The 20,239-nt window shown below is 47.5% G+C and overlaps 1 protein-coding gene across 6 annotated transcripts in view; it reads right to left on the bottom strand.

Moving 5' to 3' along the window:
* UBR4 (ubiquitin protein ligase E3 component n-recognin 4) overlaps nt 1–20,239 on the bottom strand; it is a 2,945,062-nt gene that overhangs the window by 565,676 nt on the left and 2,359,147 nt on the right. For all 6 annotated transcript variants that reach the window (XM_069611069.1, XM_069611071.1, XM_069611072.1 and 3 more), the window contains one exon: nt 16,171–16,299. In XM_069611069.1, coding sequence (XP_069467170.1) covers nt 16,171–16,299 — 129 coding nt within the window. The remainder of the gene's footprint in view (nt 1–16,170; nt 16,300–20,239) is intronic.

The following is a 20,239-nucleotide window of genomic DNA, read 5'->3' as shown; positions in this document are numbered from 1 at the left end:
AGTGGGAGTATTAGATGTAGAGGAGGATTAGTGGCGGAGTGGCGTAGCGGCGGTAGTTGGAAGTGGGTAAACAGGTAGTGGGAGTAGTGATGAGTGAAGAAGACAAGTGGTAGAGTGGCAGTGGGCTAATGAGAAGGGTGTGCAAGGCACCATATCCCTGAGGGTCAGACCACAGGCTAGTGAGGGGGCAGAGGGGAAGCAGGGCACTATATCCATCAACAATTCAAAGAAAAGAAGACAGTAAGGTGGAATTGATAGTAGCGGGATAGCAGCAGTAGTAGAGGATTGGCTAGAGTGACAGTGAGTGGGGAAATAGAAGTAGCTATTGTCAGAGAGGAAGAAGGAAGGGACGTTAACAGAGACAGAAGGGTTGTTGGAGGTACGAGAGCTAGCGAGACCAAAAGTAAGAAAAGAAAATCGAAGGCTGGAGGTGGAAAGGCAGAATGAGAGATTGGAGGGATTGGAGGGATAGTGACATGCTTGGGGGAGAATAACCTGAGAGACCAGCATAGAGAGGGGGAGGTTCGAAAGAGTGTGAACGGAATGAACGTGACACTGGGCAAAAGAAGGCACATTTTCTTACCCTGAGACTACTAAGAGGGAATAGGAGAGGAAAAGCAAAAGACACCTAGGTAGTTAGCTACCTATCATATTAGGGACCCCATCATCATATTTAGAAAGAGATGAAAGTGACATGTAGGTGTCACCGTTGGCCAAGCACAAACTTCCCCGATAAGGACTTGGCTAGGGAAGAGGGAAAAGCCAGGTGAAAAGCTAAAGAGAAAAAGGAACGGCCTAGCGCCAAAACCCCTAGCACAGAGAACCATAGAAAACCTGCTAATTGACAATAAAGGCAGGCTGTGTAGTAAAATAAAGACCCTTAGACTTTCCTTCAGAGTGAGGGTGGTTCTTTGCGGTGGGCTGTTCAGCCACAAAAGTATCTGCCAAAGAAATAACTCCTCAAATGGCTTTTCTTTAAAATCATGGATCAAATACAATTCTGACAGAATAGGGCCAAATGCATACTTTAAAAACTTCCTCAAATTGTGAAATTATATATTCTTTTTTTAATTACACCTCTGTTGAAAAAGCTGGAGAAATAAATTAAAAAGCAAACTTACTACATATTTCCCCAGAAAATGTGATGGAAAGCTCAAGAAGGAACAAGTTACTTACCTGTAACTCTTGTTCTCCAGAATGGGTCATGCATGGATTCACACGCTCATGAATATTCCCCATTGTCAGGAGATAAGCTAAAACTGCTTATCTCCTCTATAGCCTATCAGTGTCCTGTGGGTCATACTGTCCCCAACGAATGATACTCGTCCTCCTAAACTCTGCCCCTGGTGGCCATCTTCAGATTTGCCCGTGCATGTAATAGTGGCAGTATGAACCAAGGAGAGCCAGAGAGGGGAAGAAGGGAGGGTTTGCATGTGAATCCATGCAAGACCCATGCTGGTGAACAAGAGTTACAAGTAAGCAACCTTTTCCTTCTCCAGCATGGGGATCTTGCATGGATTCACATGCTCATGAATAACATTGCACAGAAGTGTAAATACACAACCACAGGAGGTGGCATGTCCCACAGAAGTAATACACTTACCCCTGGAACAGACTCACCTCAAACAGGTTGCGCCTCACTGCTTGGTTGACTCGGGATTCCACCCCCCGTCCCCCCCTGGAATCCCTGTTGGCACAGTAGAATCTTGTGACGTTGTAGGTGGATCTCCACGCAGAAGCGCTGCAGATGTCGAGCACGGGAACGCTTCAATGGCTCTGGCGGAATGGGGTGTTGGTCGACCTAGAAGCGGTCTGTTGGTCAGACGATGGCAATGCATAATTTAGCCGGAGAACCACCTGGAGATGAAAGCCTTAGACAGGGCCTTCCAATGTCCCACAGGTCCAAAATACAAAAAGCTGAGATGTTTTTCGAAAGTCCTTTGTGCATGCAACATAGAACTTCAGGGCAAGCGCAACGTCCAGCAAATGCAACACGCTTTCAGCAGGAAAAGAAGGATTTGTGAAGATAACTGGCAGAATAAAAGGCTTGTTGAGATGGAAGTCTGACTGAACTTTAGGCATGAAGGAAGAGCGAGTTTGCAGAACTACTGGCGTGGAAAGACAAATTCAGAGGCTTACAGGAGAGGTATTTCCCCGACCCACTTGGGCGAGGTAATAGCCACCAGGAAGGCAGTCCTCCATGACAGAAACTTTAAAGGGCCTTGATGCATTGGTTCTAATGGAGGCCGATCAGTTTAGATAGAACCACATTGAACTCCCCGCTGGTACACGAGCCTTCACTGGAGGGAATGTTCTGATGAGACCCTTGAACTCCTCAACAAGCCAGTGGGACCACAGGGAGAGCTTGCCTGCAGCCGGGGAGTACCGGGATATGGCTGCCATACTCCCATCTAATCCTAAATCTAAAGATGTGAGCAACCTACGACCATCAAATAATAAAGCAGTCCTAGTGGTGTCTTGTCAAAATAAAAGGGCCTATACTAATACACCTATTGCCAAACCTTACCTCTAAATACAAATGGTGTGGGAAAAAATGTTATGCAAAAGAAAAGTGTTGAAGAAATGATATTTCAGGATATTTTTTCCCCACTTTTTCAGCACGGGACAAGGCGGCACACTCGAGCTTAGCACAGTCTCTGGCTTGTCTAGCACGAGGGTGTAGTTCAAAACTTCAACATCATGGCCTTCTGGACCAAAGTCTCTTTGCCATTCAAAGTCTCTTCTTTCAGAGGGCCTGATGCAACAAAAAAACAAAGTTCCTTTCCTTTAACTATTTCAAATATACACAATTTTCTTAGGTGATTTACCATTTAGATCCATTTTTACAGAAAATATTAAATCAGTCTCCCTTCGCCGGGCTCGGACCAATTTATCTACTTTGCCATCAACTTTCTTTCCTGTATCAACATCGAAGACTTTCGATTGTGCACAGGATTTTGCTCGACGAGTTGCAGGACCACTTCGATTCACAATCCTTTGCCATTCTTTCACTTTTGTCAACTCTCAGCTGGATACCTAGCAGAGACCTTCAATTGAGCATGAACGCAGTGCCGGGCCACTCTGTCAAAAGTATTATATCTTGGTTTCAAAGTTCAATCACTCCTCTGCAGTTCAACTTTACACGCAATGGTTAACAAACGTGTTTCATACAATGTTCGTTCCAGCGCTCGCCATACAATGTTACCGCTTGCAACCTTGGCTTCAACACAGACCTGTCTTGTATCGGTCTGCCCAACTCACCGGCTGTGTTGATTTCCCTGACGCTGCTTTGTTTTTGGAGCCAAGGACAGTACCACAGCAGCTGGCGATTCTCCCTGCCTTGATTCTCGATGCGGGAGGACCCTAGTTACCTCTGACACACAAGCAGGATTCCTCAGCCGGGTTTCCTGGTCTTATGCTTTCTATTCACGAGGCTTCATGAAAGTAACAGTTCCTTGTCGAAAAGGTCAAGGAAACTTCCCTCCTTGCTAACCCTTTCTGTATTCCCGTCTTTCTCCTTGTGCTAACCTGCCATATTGGAACTGCTGTTTCCTTGCATGCTTTGCCTCGCTCAGAGTGTGCTCTCGTGCTCTGCCCTTTATCCGTGTGGGGAAGTGCAAAGGAAGTCATGTGCGTGTGTAGGATGGTCAGTAATTGCCTCACCTTGCCTGACCATTGTATTGGGACACATCAGGTATATGGGCCGGGTGTTTTCTCTCATTGGGGGCTGTCTGTGAAAAAGTGTTTGTTTCAAAAGGGAGGAGGGAGTGGCTGGTGGGGGGGGGGGGGGGGGGGGAGTGGAGTTCCTAAACATCCTACCTGGTAGGATGGGGTATGAAGGTGTAACATGGAAGGTGATACCGCATCTCACCATTCGGTGCCCCACACCCACTCCCTGAAGACCCCTCACCCAGGTGATCCTCCCGCACTGGTCCACGTTCAGGAACAGGATCCAAAAGGGATGGCTGTGTCCTGGCCACCTGGATGACAGATCCCTGAGGACTAGTGGGTGAGACACCTTCTGGTTTCTCACATGGTGCAGGATTGACCCTACTCTGATGAGGAGGTCAGGAAGTGGGGGCAGTTTGATGGCTGGGTCAACCGACAGAAGGAGAAGGTCCAAGTACAAGATCTGCCTTGGCCGTGCCGGTGCAATGAGGATCAGCTTGCAGCAGCAATGTTCAAGCGTTTTGATCAGATGTCGTAACAGAGGAATTGGAGTTCAAGTGTACAGGAAGAGACCCTCCCAAGGGAATGAGAAGGCATCCACCAGGCTTCTTGGCTGAGGATATCTGCTGGCAAACTGCTGACACTTGGAGTTGGCAGCCGATGCGATAAGGTCGATCAGAGGGGGACCCAACTCGCCAAAGACAACACTTGTGCTTGTGGCAGCTCCCATTCGTGGCAGGAAAGTCTCTGATTGTGTTCTTGATGCCTGGCAGGTGAAATGGGACGAGAAACATGCATTGAATAATGGTCCAGTGCCACAGAGACTGTTACTCCTTTTCCTCTGGGAGCCAGAGACCTCTGGCATGAGAATGTCCTATGTGCGCTCGAACCTTCCAAAGAGGCGCCGGTCGTGAAGGTAGCCTGGTACTGAGGGATCTGAAAAGGGGCTCCCTGAGAGAGGCATGGACGAACTGGCCACCATTGTAGAGCTTGACAGAATGCCCGATTGAGCGTGATTTTGTCAGTCTAAGTGCCAGTGACCTGCTGCCACCTGGCATCCAGAAATTCTTGAAGAGGCCTCATCTGTAGCCTGCAAAAGGGGACCAGGTGGATGCAGGAAGACATCATCCCCCACAGGGAATTGATGGACCGGACTGCTACCAGGCCAACTGTAGACATGCGCTGGACCTTCCCCAGGATGGCTGTCACCCTTCTCCTGAAATGAAGTCACAAGACTCTGCTGAGTGGGCCGCCCAGGCGAAGCACGTTCTGAGATGGCACTATGCAGGATTTTGGATAGTTCATCGAGAATCCTAGCGAAGTCAGAAGTTGGATGGTCTCTGCGGTGTGCTGAGCTGCCAGTGCGTAGGAGCAGGACCGGATGAACCAATCATCCAGGTAAGGGTAGACATGGATTCCTTTGTGGCGCAGATGTGTGGTCACTGGGGCCAAGCAGTTGGTGAACACCCTCAAAGCCGATTTGAGGCTGAAGAGAAGGGCCTTGAACTTGTAGTGACGCCCGTGGACGACGATACGCAGGAACTTCCAGTGTTTGCGATGAATGGGCATGTGAAAGTACGCGTCCTCCAAGTCAAGAGTTGCCAGAAAGTCCCTTCCCCCAGTTGGACAAGCACGTGCTGCAACGCAACCATACTGAACCTTTGGGATTTGAGGAACTTGCTGAGGCGTTCCAAGTCTAGGATTGGGCGCCACCCTCCTGAACTTTTCTGTACCAGAAATTATCTGGAGTACACTCCGGAAGCGCGGAGAGACCGGTTGTATTGCCCCTTTGTGTATAATGGCTTGAAACTCCCATAGCAGCTGCGCCATATCTAACGCTTGTCGTGAGAGAGGAGGAATGCAGGGGTACCGGTGTTGAAATTCTAAAGCATGCCCCTGCTGAAGAACTTCCAGCACCCATTTGTCTTTGGAGATCTTTTGTCACTGATCGACAAAGTTTGATAGTCGGCCTCCCACTGAGTTGCAAAAGTGGGGATGCGGGTTCTGGTCCAGTTCAGGCCTGCTTCAGCATCTGCGTCCTGGATGGAGGGTGGCGACGATGCTGGGTGCCGCTGCTGTAAGCCTGAGAGCGTCCCCTACAAGCCCCATGGTTGGTGGAGCGGGAGGGCTGACAGGAGGGGGTTTGTTCGTTTGTTCATTGTGCATTTGTTAGGCGCTAATACAACAAGTAAATTGTGTTTCATAGGGCATCAGGTAGGGAACATGAGATAGAAAACAAAGAATACACTGGAGGATAAAGACAAACCTACTAGGCCTTGTGAGCATTCAGAGCGTGCAAGTGCAGGAAGAGGAGAGGGGAGGGGAGAGGAAAAGGGAGAGGGGGTAAGTGCTAGAGTGCCTGTGTTTGGTGAGTGAGCAGCAAGTGTAAGTGCCCAGTGTAGGAAGTGCTAGGGGATTTCATCTTTATAAAATAATTAATAAGTGCAGGCCTAAAGTGACGAAGGTCAGTAAGTGCCAAGGCAAGTGCTGTATATAGGTACAGGCTGAAGGCAATTGGGTGTGGGAGGCCAGGTCCGGAGGACACTTAAGGGCCCTGGTCACCAAACGCAGCAACTGATTAGCAGAGAAGGGAAGGAGGGGGTGAAAAGGAAAGTCTTGAGGAGGTCTGGCTGAAGACGAAGAGGAAGGCTGTTCCCTAGGAGGGAGCCAGCTGAGCAAAGGGGTCGGCTTCTGGCCCTCTGTTTAGTGAAACGCTTGAAGCACAGAGAGTTGGTACAAGAGGAACATAGAGACCTAGTGAGAGAATATTTAGTAAGAGCAAGTTGCAGATACTGTGGTCCCCGGCCCCAGACAGCCTTATGGATAATGCAGAGGGATTTGAACTTGATCCTTGCAGCAACCGGGAGCCAGTGAGGAGTTTTTAGAGCAGGAGAGATGCGGTCCCTGGGCTTGAGGCCAAGGATAAGTCTTGCTGCCCTATTCTGGATTAGCTGGAGGGGTCAAAGAGGAAGAGGGTAGATTCAGGAGAAGGCTATTGCAGTAGTGTAGCCTAGAGAGAACCACAGATCTGTTAACATTGAGCTTCTGGGGGAAAGGGAGAACATTGAGAATTCCTTTGAGAAGGAAGAGTTGAAAGTTGGGCTTCTTGGCAAAGTCCTGAATGTGAGAGAGGAAGGAGAGAGGCGAGATGAAGCAGGGGTTTCTGGCTTCAGGTGAAGGAGAGGGGGACAAGCCCATAGAGGATGGCCAGAGTGGGGGGAAGAAAGAGGGAGCAGGGGTCCCAATAGGAAGAATCTCAGTCTTGCTGGCATTGAGGCAGAAATCGTTGGAAGTGCACCAGGACTGGATGGCAGATAGGCAGTCCGGGATGATGTAAGATGCCAGAGGGTCAGCAGGAAGTTTAAAAAAAGAGTTGTGTCATCTGCGTAACACTGAAAGATGGGGCAGAAGGAGAAATGAGGAGTGCTAGCTGAGAAACATAAGTGTTAAAGAACCAGGGGAGAGGTTGGAGCCCTGGGGCACCCCATAGGTGGAAAAAGAGGTAGGTGAGAAGAAAGTGCCCAGAATAACCGGGGACGAATGGTCAGTTAGGAAGGGTGGTGTATGTTAGGCAGAAACCTGTGCAGTTCCCTTAGGGACCACTGCAAAAAGTTTAGGACTACAGGAGTTAGCAGTAAACCCAATTGGTAGCAGTCTGCACCACCCAGATTTACCTGGTAGCTGTGGCTGAGCAGTCAGACTTCTCTCAACAAGAGTTAGGCAGTATACAGATCATACACAATAGGGCAGGTAAACACAGTAGGACAAGCAAACACCGACCAGAGCTTTGGTGTAAAAGATTTATTACTATTTATTTAAAAACACATCTAAGAAAACACACTGGCTCTAATCTCAAGCATGTTCAAAAACACAGTCACCAAAGTATATACACACCCTTAAAAGAATATTAGACAAGTCTTAAGTAAAGCCCAACTTATTTTCAGACAGATGGCACTCTAATAATTCGGTTTCAAAGGGAGAGAAAGGCAGAGCATAAATTGAAACAGACCCCAACACTTTCAAAAGAACACAGCAAGAGAGGAAGGCAAAATCAAACCGTGAAGTTAGAGTTCAGAAAGCCGGATCCACTTTAAGAGGATCAGAACGAAATGTGTCCAAGGTCACACGGTTGAAAAGTGCACAAAAGTCTCGAAAAGGTTCAGAAAGAAGTTGAACCAAAAGAAAGGGACCAGTTAGATCGTCAAGAGGCCAGCCCAGTCTAGAAGGTTAAGGATTTACTGTCACCTTGTAGCAATCTATAGAAAGGAAGGCCTGGCAGACACAGTACCTTGAAATGGTGAGAACACTCCAGCGGGGGCAGTTGTTCCTGGCAGCGGTTGCGAGTCGGTGCTTCGTCGGCGGGGAGGAAAGCAGGAGGTCGTTGTGCTGCCAGGGAAGAAACCAGCCATGGAGTTTCTCGATTAAAAGGAGTGGTCCTTTCTTTCGCGGTTCAGTGGTAAGTGGCTATCCGGTTGCTGGGGTGCTTGGCACGGGCAATTCGACCACTAGACGTCCTGGTAGGCGAAAAAGGAAAGCAAACTGGTTGTCCCCACGAGCTCAAGGGGAAGAGACTCTCCGGCAAGAAGATCTCCTCTGTCGTCGGGAAATGGTGAGACAGTTCAGCAGGGCTCCACCGGTGGTGTTGTCGTTGCAGGTCGGCTCAGCTTCTCCCTCTTCGGATTCTCAGGTCCTGTGGCGACTTCTGAAGTTCCAGTCCCAAAAGACCTGCTTTTATGCAAGAAACCCCCATTCATTCAGCCTAGCTGTCAATGAAACATGCTAAGTGGTGGGCCAATCACACAAGAGGGCGACTTGAGTTGCCAAGGCAACTCAGTGCAGGGTGCCTAAACCCCTCCCACACCCCATGTGGTACCCAGACAGGGTGGCACCACTTTTGGAGGCTTCTGTGGAGAAGCCAGCCAAAAGTGGAACAAAGGGCTCGACTTGGGTTGGAGTCACAGAAGAGAACACAAACGCCATTTTAGAATCTAGTTCTGGCAAGAAATACCAACCGGTGAATTAATATTGAATAAATAACCCGGCGGTATGTTCGAGGCTATAGGAATTAAATAATTAAAGTTTGTAGCCTCGAACAATGGGAAAATCCTATAGAGATATATTCGCGGTGGAATATAAAAAGTAGTATCCACTGCCACCAGCCAAAACTCGATCAGGGGGGACGGAGTCGTGCCCCCTCGAATAACAGACCCCGGGGCAATCGAATTGCCCCGACCAGTACGTCCACAATATGATGGTTTGTACTGGTTTCTGTTCATAATTTGGGACTAGCAAAGCCAATGGTGACTTTACATGCCCTGGGAGACAGTAGTCAGTCCCAGGGTATGGAGTCTATGGTGGGGTGTCACTAGGACTCCCCTGTGTCACTGCACTGATGGTGCTGTGTAACACACATAGTAAAAACACATAAGACCCTATGGAGTAAAAGACCCCATAGCCCATAAAACACATTAACAGTCAAAGGAACCCCTCAAATCATGTCCAAGTGTGTGAGGAAAAGAGACTCACTCTTGGCAGGAGAAAAAAAACAAACTCCAGAAATCCAGCAAATCTGCTGGGGGACTCACTAGGTTAGGAAATTCAGCCTAAACAGAGAATTCTCCCTAACAGTGTAACCCTTGGAGGATCTGCAGGCTATCCCCTTAGGGGAATGCAAGGGTTGCCTTCTCTGCTGCAGGGTTCCCAAAGAGCTTACAGTCTCTGTGTCCGTTTTAATGGCCTGGATGATATCATCGACTGCTTTACCAAACAGGTTGTCCCCATCACACGGCATGTCGATGACTTTGGGTTGCGCATCTGTGTGGCAATTTGTGGCTTTGAGCCAACCGAGGCTCCAGGGAGCCACCCAATACCCCATCTGTCAGAAGCCGAAGTCTGCTATGTCGAGAGCGGAGGTGATGGCGTGGTCAGAAGCCACTTCCCCTTTCTGGAACAAGGCCAAAGCTTCAGCCTTCTTGTCATCAGGAAGTCGAGGATGGGCCCCAGCTTGTACAGCTCCCGTCGTACCTCAACAGGATGGTGAAGACGTTCGCGGCCTTGATTGTAGAAGCTGCTGTGGTGATGATGCCCTTTCCTGCACCACCAAGCTTCTTGTCCTCCTGGTCCGGAGGAACCATGGATGACGAAGAGGGGTTGGAGGAACTCTTTCTGCCGGCAGCCGATACCACCAAGTCCAGTGAGGGCTGGGACCCGAGGCACCTACGGGCCGAGTCTGGAAGACCGTACTTCTTCTCCAACCAGTCACGCTTAGCAGGCATGGTATGCCAAGCCATCCTCTCATATGTCATCCAAAAAAGGAACAGGACTATGGTCCTCTCGTAAGACTCCTGACCCTTCATAACAGAAAACCTCCTTTTTCTTCTTTTCTGGAACCAGGTTGAAGAATTTGGCAGCCTGCGAGATGATTGAGTGGAAATAAATATTAGTCCACTGTACCTCCAGACACAAATGATTCAGGCAGATCACTTAAGTACCTACGGCCAAACTTAATATCCAGACGCAAGCTCACAGTACGTCCCTGACATAGTTAAGAAATGTCCCTCACAAGTCACCTTGACCCTAATACTATTCACTGCTATATCCAGTACTATGGCCGTCACTCCCAAAACCAGCCCTCCCAAGGATAGAACCTTGAGACTCAGGTCCAGACTACCTAGTATCTATGAACCTGTAGGAAACCACCAGAATAACGCTAACAGACATACTACTACCCAACCAAAAAACCTGCACCGCTCACCCAAACAATCCAATTACACTAATGATCAAACTCCCACCATAACTCGCACAACTTTGGACACCCAATCACTTAAAACCTCTCAAATCAGCAAACCCAATAACTCTCTAATACTACTAGGATCTCTCATTAATGCGAGATCAATGGTGGCCCATGCCACAGAAATTGCGGACATCCTAAATAAGGACAACCTGGACCTACTGGCCATAACTGAGACTTGGCTTCACAATGCGGCAGGCCCAACACTGATGCTAGCAGTGCCCGATAACTACCAAATTCTCAGAGCAGACAGGCCTAATGCCAGAGATGGCGGACTAGCCATCATCTGCAAATCTACCCTTCCCATCAGACCAGCCACATCAGTCTCCTACCCATCCTGCGAAGCACTAACAGCCAAAATGCCTCTCTCTAACCACCGCACGCTCTCAATGGATTTAATATACAGACCCCCAGGGCCCCTAGGCACCTTTGAAGATGACTTAACAAACCTTATAGCCAATTACACTAAAGACCATTCCCAAACCCTACTACTGGGAGACTTTAACCTTGGCTTTAATGAAACCGACAATAAACACGCAGAGTCAGTTGCAGCCTTGCTCAAGGACCACGGTCTTGATCAAAAAGTCCTCTCCCCTACCCACATTAAAGGAAGGACCCTCGATTGGGTATCGGAGCTGAACTGTAACATCAGTATCACCGATATTGCTCCACAAACATGGACGGATCACTACCTAATAACCTTCTCCGCCACTCTGGATATGCTTAGCCCCAAAACCAACAACATGGTTCCCCCTCTCCTGACCAGAAGCAAGAAGGACATGACTGTCGAAAACATTATCCCTCTCCTCCTTCAACCCGGACACCCTGGTAAATACTTTCAATGACGCTATGACCAAAGCATTAGACGCAGTTGCTCCAGCCAAACTACGTAAAGCCAAACAGGAAGCCCATTTAAATGTCTGGTTCACGCCCCACCTCAAATCACTAAGACTACAAAAAAGAAAGCTCCAATCTATCTGGTGCCACTCTCCCACTGAACACAACAAAAACAACCTAACCAAATTTGCCAGATTCTACAAAAAAGAAATCATCAAAACCAAGATGAACACCTTTAATGACAGGATCGCAAAAGCTAACTCTAATACTAAAGAGCTCTTTACCATCCTCCGCGAGATAGAATCCCCCATTCAGTCAATAGACAATGCCCGCAAAAACAAAGCCTGGTGCACAAATCTACAAAATGCCCTTGCTAACAAAATCTCCCTGCTTCAATGTAAAATTTCTAAAAATAAAAAAAGGCCACACTTCCACCTCTGCCCTATCATATAGCCCAATCCGAGGAGAATAAGACCACTGCTCCATTCAGATTCAAACCTATCTCCATAATTGATGCAGAAAAAATAATACTTGCCCTCAGACCCTCAAACTGTGAGGGCGACCTATGCCCTGCACAATTAATAAAGGACGTAGCTAGAGATCTAGCTCCCTTCATTTCCAAGCTTATAAACTCTTCCTTTAAATCCAATACGGTACCCACCAACCTCAAAGAATCATGGGTTCTCCCACTATTGAAAAAACAAACTCTGGACCCCACCATTCCCACCAACTACAGACCCATCACTACAGTGCCTTTTCTACTAAAAATATTAGACAGAGCTGCCTACATACAAATCCAGGACTACCTGGAGGCTAACCGCCTGCTTGGCTCACGGCAATCTGGCTTCCGTCCACTCCACGGCACGGAAACAGCTTTGTTAGACCTCAAGACACAAATTGAGGAACTTAAGGATAACGGGAAAACAGCCTTACTCCTCCTACTGGACTTGTCGGCTGCGTTTGACCTGGTGGACCATGCAGTCTTATGCAACCACCTTGAATCTGCCGCCAACTTCACCGGAGATGCTATAGCCTGGGTCCAATCCTTCTTAGCAAATCGCACCATGCGAGTCTTTTCCCCCACCAACTCAGCCAACCCTATCAAAATAACCTGTGGTGTCCCACAAGGATCCTTTGTCTCCCCCACCATGTACAATATCTTCACCAAGCCTTTGTTTGACAAGTTGGACGGTCTGGATGTCATCTACATGAACTACGCAGATGACACCGAGATCCTTATACCCCTTTCGGGCAACTACGAGACAGACTTAGCCCTGGTGAACAAGATATACACTATCATTCAGGCATGGATGGCCGCACACGGCCTCTGCCTGAATGACGAAAAAACAGAACTACTAATCCTAGGCTCTGAAGTCAACATCCAAAAACTATGCCCAAACTACACATCCTTCAGCATTGATAACAACCCTATCAAGGTGATGTCTGTGGTTAAAACCCTTGGATTCTATCTGGACTCCTCCCTTACTCTCAAGAAGCAGGTCAACTCCCTCGCTTCCTCCACTACCTACACCTGCAAACTCATCCGTGCAGCTACACCTTACCTCTCTAGTTCCAGCTGTATTACTTTATCTAACGCCCTTAGCATGTCTAGGTTAGACTACTGTAATGCCCTGTACTCTGGAACCAACAAATATATCACCGATAAACTTCAAAGACTACAGAACAATGCCCTAAGAGCAGCACTAAATATCCCCTACAGTGTGCACATCACTAATTCCAGGAAAGAGGTTAACTGGTTAAAAATAACAGACAGAATCCTACTCAAAAACAGCATCCCTCACATCTAAATGTCTAAACAACCTTGCCCCCCCCGTATCTTATGGAAAAAATCAACAGGAAAATCTCCACGCGACCTACGAGATCTGCTAACACCTCCAAACTAGAGATTCCTATTTTTAAACGCTCCACTGCGGGAGGATACAACTTTCCTGTCAAAGCTGCTCACTGCTGGAACAAACTACCACTTGAACTCAGAACGGAACAACCATACCCGAAATGCAGGCACAAGATAATAGACTGGCTGCGTGCCAATGACACAACTTTCACCTAGCCTCCTACTTAGCCACGACCTACCCTTTGCCTGGACACCCCAAGACATGCCCCGCCTGTGGGGCATGTGGGTATATTCTTGTACATATCTGCTTTTTGCCGCTGTGTTTTATATGCATACGATTGTATATAGTGTCATATATATTTGTGCTCTTTTTGCCACTGTGTTGTATATATTCATGCCAAACACTGTAACAAGCTTAAGTTTTCATGTAAACTGTTTCACCCGGCTACCCTTGGGTTTGGCGCGCATTAACAAATAAACAAAGAAACAAACAAACAAATACCCAATTTTGTCTGGGGGAGAGGCCCTGGCAGGCGCATTGGCATCCAGAGGGGCCTCATCCTCGGGAATGTAGCTGTCAAACTCATCTGTTCAAGTACCGGTGGTATCAGTGTCTGTGCCTGTGTACATTTGGACTGGCTACTCCACGATGGGAGGCAGAGGCCCTGGTCGGAGGGAAACAGTAGCCTTATGAGGCAGTGCCGGATAATGCTAAGGAAGCATTGGAGGACTTCTTGCTGAAGCAGGGACAGGAGCAGTGGGCAGTCGCTGCTAAATATGTTAGCCACCAGCATGCGATGGGTGTTTAGAATGCCCAAGGACATGTCCCTTGGCTCCCGAGCAGGTGCAGCCGGCACAGCAGGAGCAGGAACTGGGCTGCAGCCCTTAGGAGGGCTAAATGGGCGTGAAGGACCACAGGCCAGTGACCCTTGATGAGGTATAGGCAGGGTGGGATTGGGTTCCCCATGGCCTCCTTCCTGATCAGAGTATACGTCCTCTAGCAGTTCTTCTTCAGAACTGGTGTAGGTGGCTGTTGACCTTTTGGGGGATACCAGAGGAGCCAAAGTAAAAAGTGGTACAGCCTTGGGTGGTCAGGGCAGGAAGTCCAGAGCTGGAGGCTCTCCAAATCAGAACCCCTTGTGAAAGATGCGGAGACTGGTGCCCGCAGAGCAGCAATAGGAACAGTCGTTGATGGGATGGCTGTCGAGGCTGCTGACAGAGGCCTAGGAGGCAGAGAGACCCTGGGCATGGTTACCGTTGCAGAGGTAAAGGTGACGGTTGTTGACAAACCTTTTGGTGTAGCTGCTGCCAAAGATTCATTTTGACAGTCTTCACAGATGAAGTCTATGAGATGCTCGTCGACGGGGCAGTCGTAGATGGGGCAATGGTCTTCACGGATTAAGTTGTCATTGATGGAGCTTGTGTCGATGACGGAGTTGATGATGGTGGAACCAGTGACTGGTCTTTTGAAGACTGACTATTTGACAGCGATCTGTGTTTCAATGACGAGGCCAGCAATTTTTCTCGCTGACCGAGGTAGTCCACCTGCCTTTAGGCTAACAGTTGACGACGGACACTCCCTCCCCCCGCCCCCCACTCCCCCTTCTCTGAACTGGGCCCTGCAGCCGCATAGACGAGGAAGGCGATGTAGCATGAGATTCTGCCTTCTTTTGTATCTTTCTCAAGGGAGCATCCTCAAAAGACCTCAACCTTCTTCTTAGAGGGAGCACGCTCTGTGAAACCGCCGGCGGTGGAAGAGGAATGGCCATGGCAGAGGCCTTCCCCCTGCTCGATCCATGCCACCAACCTCTGATGGCGGCCCTTCCAAGTCTTCAAAAAAAGGGATTGCCAGACTAAACAGTCTGCGTTATCCTGAGGGTGAAGACAGTAAAGGCACATGAGGCGACATTCCTGTGTGTAAATATTCTTCAGGTCGCAGCTTTCACAGGACCTGAAGAGGCTTTTCTTCGTGGCATCCACCATGGTTTTCCAAGCAAGGCTCAAGCCTGGGCCTGTGGTGCCATGAGATGAAGATCCGACGTTGGAGTGAAGATTTTCGCCGGCAACTGGTCCTTACTACCAGTAGTCACTACATGACGGTTGATGATGGAGATGGTACATTTCTTCAAAAACAGCACAAAAAGAATGTTGTTCGAGGAGTGAAGCACAAGGACTCCCAACACTAGAAACATGCAGTAAAATCTGAGAATGGCCTACAGGGGTGGATCTTAGGCGGACGAGTGTCATTGGCTGGGGCAATATGACCCAAAGGACAATGATGGGCTATATAGGAGATGAGCAGTTTTAGGTTAAAGCTAAATTGCTTTAATTTTTTACAGTTGATTCCCAGCCTGACGACAGGGAATATTCATGAGCAGGTGAAACCATGCAAGACCCCATGCTGGAGAATGGCATTTTCACTAATTTCAGGAGAAAAAAAAAATTCCCCACAATATTTACTAGTTAGAAAAAGAGAACTATTTCTCCATAAAAACTGTAAAGTTAGTATGGCTTCATTTCCCAGAAAAATAAGCACAACATTCGTTATTTAAGAGGTGGTAGTGGACAGGAAGAAAAACTACATACATTTTTTTTTTAAAGTCCTAAAACATTTGTTTGAGTCACTAACAACTTTTTTTTTTTAAAGTGCAAAACATTACAAACTCTCAGGTTTTCACTTTTACTTATATAAGAAACAGATAGCGGGAAACAATTATTTTCAATCAAATGACTCGAAATAGGAGACATAAGTATGGTTAAAGCAAATGTACATTGTTGATATTTCTTCGATAGCATCAGGGGGTGGTAGGAGTATTCCACCCATTTCCATAAAACCGGATTTATTTGGACGTCTAAAAATGACAGAACATGAAGTGGATCGTTATTTGGATTTCTCTGAGCGAAAGTAGGACACGGGCTGATTTGTGCCTGGATTTCTGATAGAACACAGCTATGTGTCCGATTTTGTTTTGATTTCTGGCAGCACCCAAGGCAAATCGTCTTGAGGGACTGCATTTACCTGAATGATCTTGGAGAGCTCATCGAAGGAGGTCTTGCAGTCACCACAATATTCCTGTGCTAGCTGAAGGATGTACCGGTTTACACTGGCTGAGGCAGAGCCGATTCCACCAGCATTACTGGCATCATCCTGAGAAAATAAAATGTTTGCAAATCAACATTTTGGAGCAAATAAATCAAGCATTTTCCTTAACAATGATATTAATTACTAGGGTTCTAAGTGTCTCAACTGTGGCCACTTGACACGTTTGCATTTTAAAAGTGCAGTTTTCACCATGTCTACCCTCCAAACCCACATCTAACCCAACCCCATGACCTCATCCTGCCACTCACCACCCCTCAATCCCGTACCCCAAACCCACAACACGAAAACGACTGTGGTGAAAGATGCATGTTTAAAATGCAAACGTGTAAAGTGGCCATGGTGAAAACACGGCATACAATTTTAATATGATACTGATAAAAGAAGGAAGCAGCCTTCCCAGAGCCAAAGTATAGCCCTTGTCTCATCTGGGCTATGGCCCACTGGCATGGCATCAGCACTAGACCAGGGTGGAACCACTACACCCCCCCTCCGCATAGTCCAGCTGCAAAGAAAATGTTGTTAAAGAACAAATTACTTACCTCTCCATGTTCTTTCCGATGGATGCTACTTCCATGGATTACTCATCTTTGATTTGATATCTATCTCCCAGCGCAGCTCCTCTTCAGAAACTTTTCAGGCCCCACAGGGGTAACATCACGGCTCAGCACCGGCTTCGCCCAATGGCTCTATGTACCCCACACGGAAATTACATTGGGCCTGTACATATAGGAGGCACTGCACCTTGTGACCTTCATTCCACCAGTTTTCCTTCCAAAGCACTCCGATGAGTAGGACCCGCAGACCCAAGGTGTACTAGCTATCGACCAAGTGAGGCAGGCTGGGGGGGGGGATGATTACGAATCCACGGCAGAAACATCCATCACAAAGAACAGTCCCGAGAGGTAAATCATTTGTTCTTCTAATGAATTCCTTCCTCACACAGATTCCACATCTTTGATAGACCCCTGCATTGTACAGGGATCTGGTGGTCGGAGGCAAGCAAGGAAAACACCTAAACCAGAAAATGCTGAAATACTGCTCCACCAAAATGAGCATTGTCTTGACTAAGAATCCAAGCCAAACATGTGCAGTGATGCCCACGCAACCGTCTGGAAAATGTCCGGTGGCAGCCAGCCCTTTGGTGGAATGAGCTCCGAGATCTTCAGGCACATCCTTGCCAGCCAGATCATACCATTCCGAGATGCAGAGGATGATCCACCTTGACAGGGTCTCTTTAATCCCAGCCATGCCAGCACAGACACCAGCATAAGCAACAAAAAGCTGGTCATATTTCATCTTATTCCTCATCTGACAGACACAGCATCCGAGGGCCTTTACCGGGTCTAGCCAAAGGAATGGTTTCTCTGCCATAGAAGGATGAAGTAGAGAAAGAAAAAAAAAAGGAAGATGCATCTTTTGAGAGATGAAAATCAGTGACTATACCTCAGGAGGAAGGACGGTCTCACCCTTATCTTTAGAGAAAACCAAATAGGGAGGTGTAACGGACAAAGCCTGGAGTTCACTCACCCACCTCACGGAACTGATTGCGACAAGGAAAATCACCTTAAGGGCATGTAGTCGTTAAAAACAAGAATGGAGGGGCCCAAACGGAGCACTGATAAAACTTTAAGACTACCTTTAAGTCCCAATCCTGATCAACAAACTGGCATAGCGGAAACCGAGCACACAATCCTTGCAAAAATTGCATGATAATGGAATTATGAAAAAATAGCCCTCCGGGGTTCTCTTGAAAACTGAAATTTCAGCACGATACCCCTCCACAGAGGCAATCTACAGGCTCGTCTGGGCAAAGAAAGCAGAAAATCCCAAACCGAGGATGCATAATAGGTCAAAGCGTCCGAATCCGTTTCCCAGCACCAAGCCGAAGATGAACTGGGCTTGCCCTTGTCGGCATACATTTTTTTGTGAATTCACTGGGGGAGAAGTGCATGGCCTCTGCCATAAGGTGGCAATGGAGTTGGCAGTAGCCACATTAAAGGGCATTGCTCTCTCTGTAGAGCGTCCTTCCCGCCAGAATGTCTGAGGTCCTAAACCAACAAAGGTCTGGCTGGGGCACTCCAACATTGGGTATCCACCGCCCTATCCACTGTGGCACGGTATTGCATTTGAATGCCATAAGGATGAGCCTGCTGCATCTCCAAATCGGGAGAGGTGTCCAGTACATTGGCATCATGAAGGCTGTAAGCCAAGGTGACTAAATTCAGCTGGTCAGTGAGATAATATCTGCTTCCAGAGCCTGCATAAGCAGGGTCAAAACCAAACGACATCTGATTCAGTGTCGTCCAAGATTGTCGCCATAGTGTCCAAAAACCCGGTTCTGCTTGACAAACGAACGTTCAGCTATCGGTGCCGAAATAGACAATCCCCGTGCTAACTGCAACCAAAAGAGGCTTCGATGCCGGGGGCAACACTAGCAACTTAACCATAATGTCTATTTAACAACGCTTTTTCACTGAATTTCATGGTTTTTTTACAGGGATAGACTTAATTTTCTACATATTACTTACATCATACTACCCCCCATATGCCCCATTGTGATAGAGGCCGCAGACCGCGTGAATGTCAGCAGACTTCAGACAGCTTTCACACTGCTCAAAAGCACAGGGATTACAACTTACATTGTTGTATCTTGCAACGGGCTAAGACATATACATGAAACAATAAGAGAGGTACGTACTACATCCAAAAATAGTTATAGGAATTCTGTACTTGAAAAACCACAAGTATGTTTTCATAGGGTGCACAACATAATGGAATGCACCAAGCACAAACCTAAACTGTACACCTAATAGTATCACCTCCATGGAACCTTGCTTACACACTGACAAGCACCTGGCAGTTATTCCAGAAGAAACCATTAGAGAATAGTAAGTACACTGACATTTCTTTCTGTAAAATTACAATGTATTATGTATATATTGATTCTGGTTTGGGTGAGCTTACAACTGACAGTGCACTGTAAAATAAAGAGATGAAAACATATTTTCTATAGAAAAAGTGTGTTCTTTTTATTTTGAGTTTAAAGCCTTTAAGGATGACACGTGATTCGGCAAAGATTGCCTTTTTCAAATCCAGGCTAGATAGACAGCACCACCACCACCATCTAAAGGGCCTGGAAGGGGGGGGGGGGAACAGGCGTGGTGATACAGAAGTGGATCAAGAGGAAGATGAGGTACTGGAAAGACCCTCTCTCCAGCTGACATCATGAATCCTGGGTGTGGCAGCTTTTTACCACTGTTAGGGGTGTATCAAATGCTTGGGCAGACAAGGTTTGATGTACTCAGTTGCAGAAAACCAGGTCTGTATTCCTACGGGACCAGCTCCATGCAGTGCCACCTCGGGTCCAATCACAAGAGAGCAGTGCAAAAGGTTGCACCTTTCAAAGAGATGAGTAGGCTAACGCCTACTACCTCATCCTCATCATCATTATCATCCGCTGTTGTCACCACATGGACACTCCTGTGGAGCAGAGGATCCCAGCAGAAGCCTCACAGGTCACAGGCCATCAATAACACAGTCGACTGTTACCTTTCAAGGGTGACAGTGCTGTGCATGTACTGTGACACACCGCTCTGTAGAGGGAGCAGGAGAAACACTGCCCCCTAACTGATTAAGGCCCACCCAACATCTTCCTCTCTCTGCCAGCCCCTTCGTCCCTGTGGATGGTGCCCCTACCCTTCCTTACCTTCTCTCCTGCGAAAACAAAGCCACCTTTCACAGTTCAAAAATAAAAGCACCCCAAAAAGGTACAGGCCAATGTAGAGTTCGTGAACAGAGCGGTAGTCAGCGAACAACGAAAAAATGTGTGTACTGGTGGCATCAAAAACATTTTACTCTTTTGCGTGGGAAAGTGGTGGCTCTGAAAAGAACCTTTTTTGTATTTTTTTGTTTCTAAAAGTTTTTTTCAATTTGTTAAGTAAACTAAAGAACATAAACTGAACTATTTCTTTAAAACTTGCAAATA

The sequence above is a fragment of the Ambystoma mexicanum genome, chromosome 8 (genome assembly GCF_040938575.1).
Source record: "Ambystoma mexicanum isolate Mex_15411 chromosome 8, UKY_AmexF1_1, whole genome shotgun sequence".
Lineage (NCBI taxonomy): Eukaryota > Metazoa > Chordata > Amphibia > Caudata > Ambystomatidae > Ambystoma > Ambystoma mexicanum.
The sequence above is the reverse complement of the archived record's forward strand: the minus strand, read 5'-3'. Positions and strand labels throughout refer to the sequence as shown.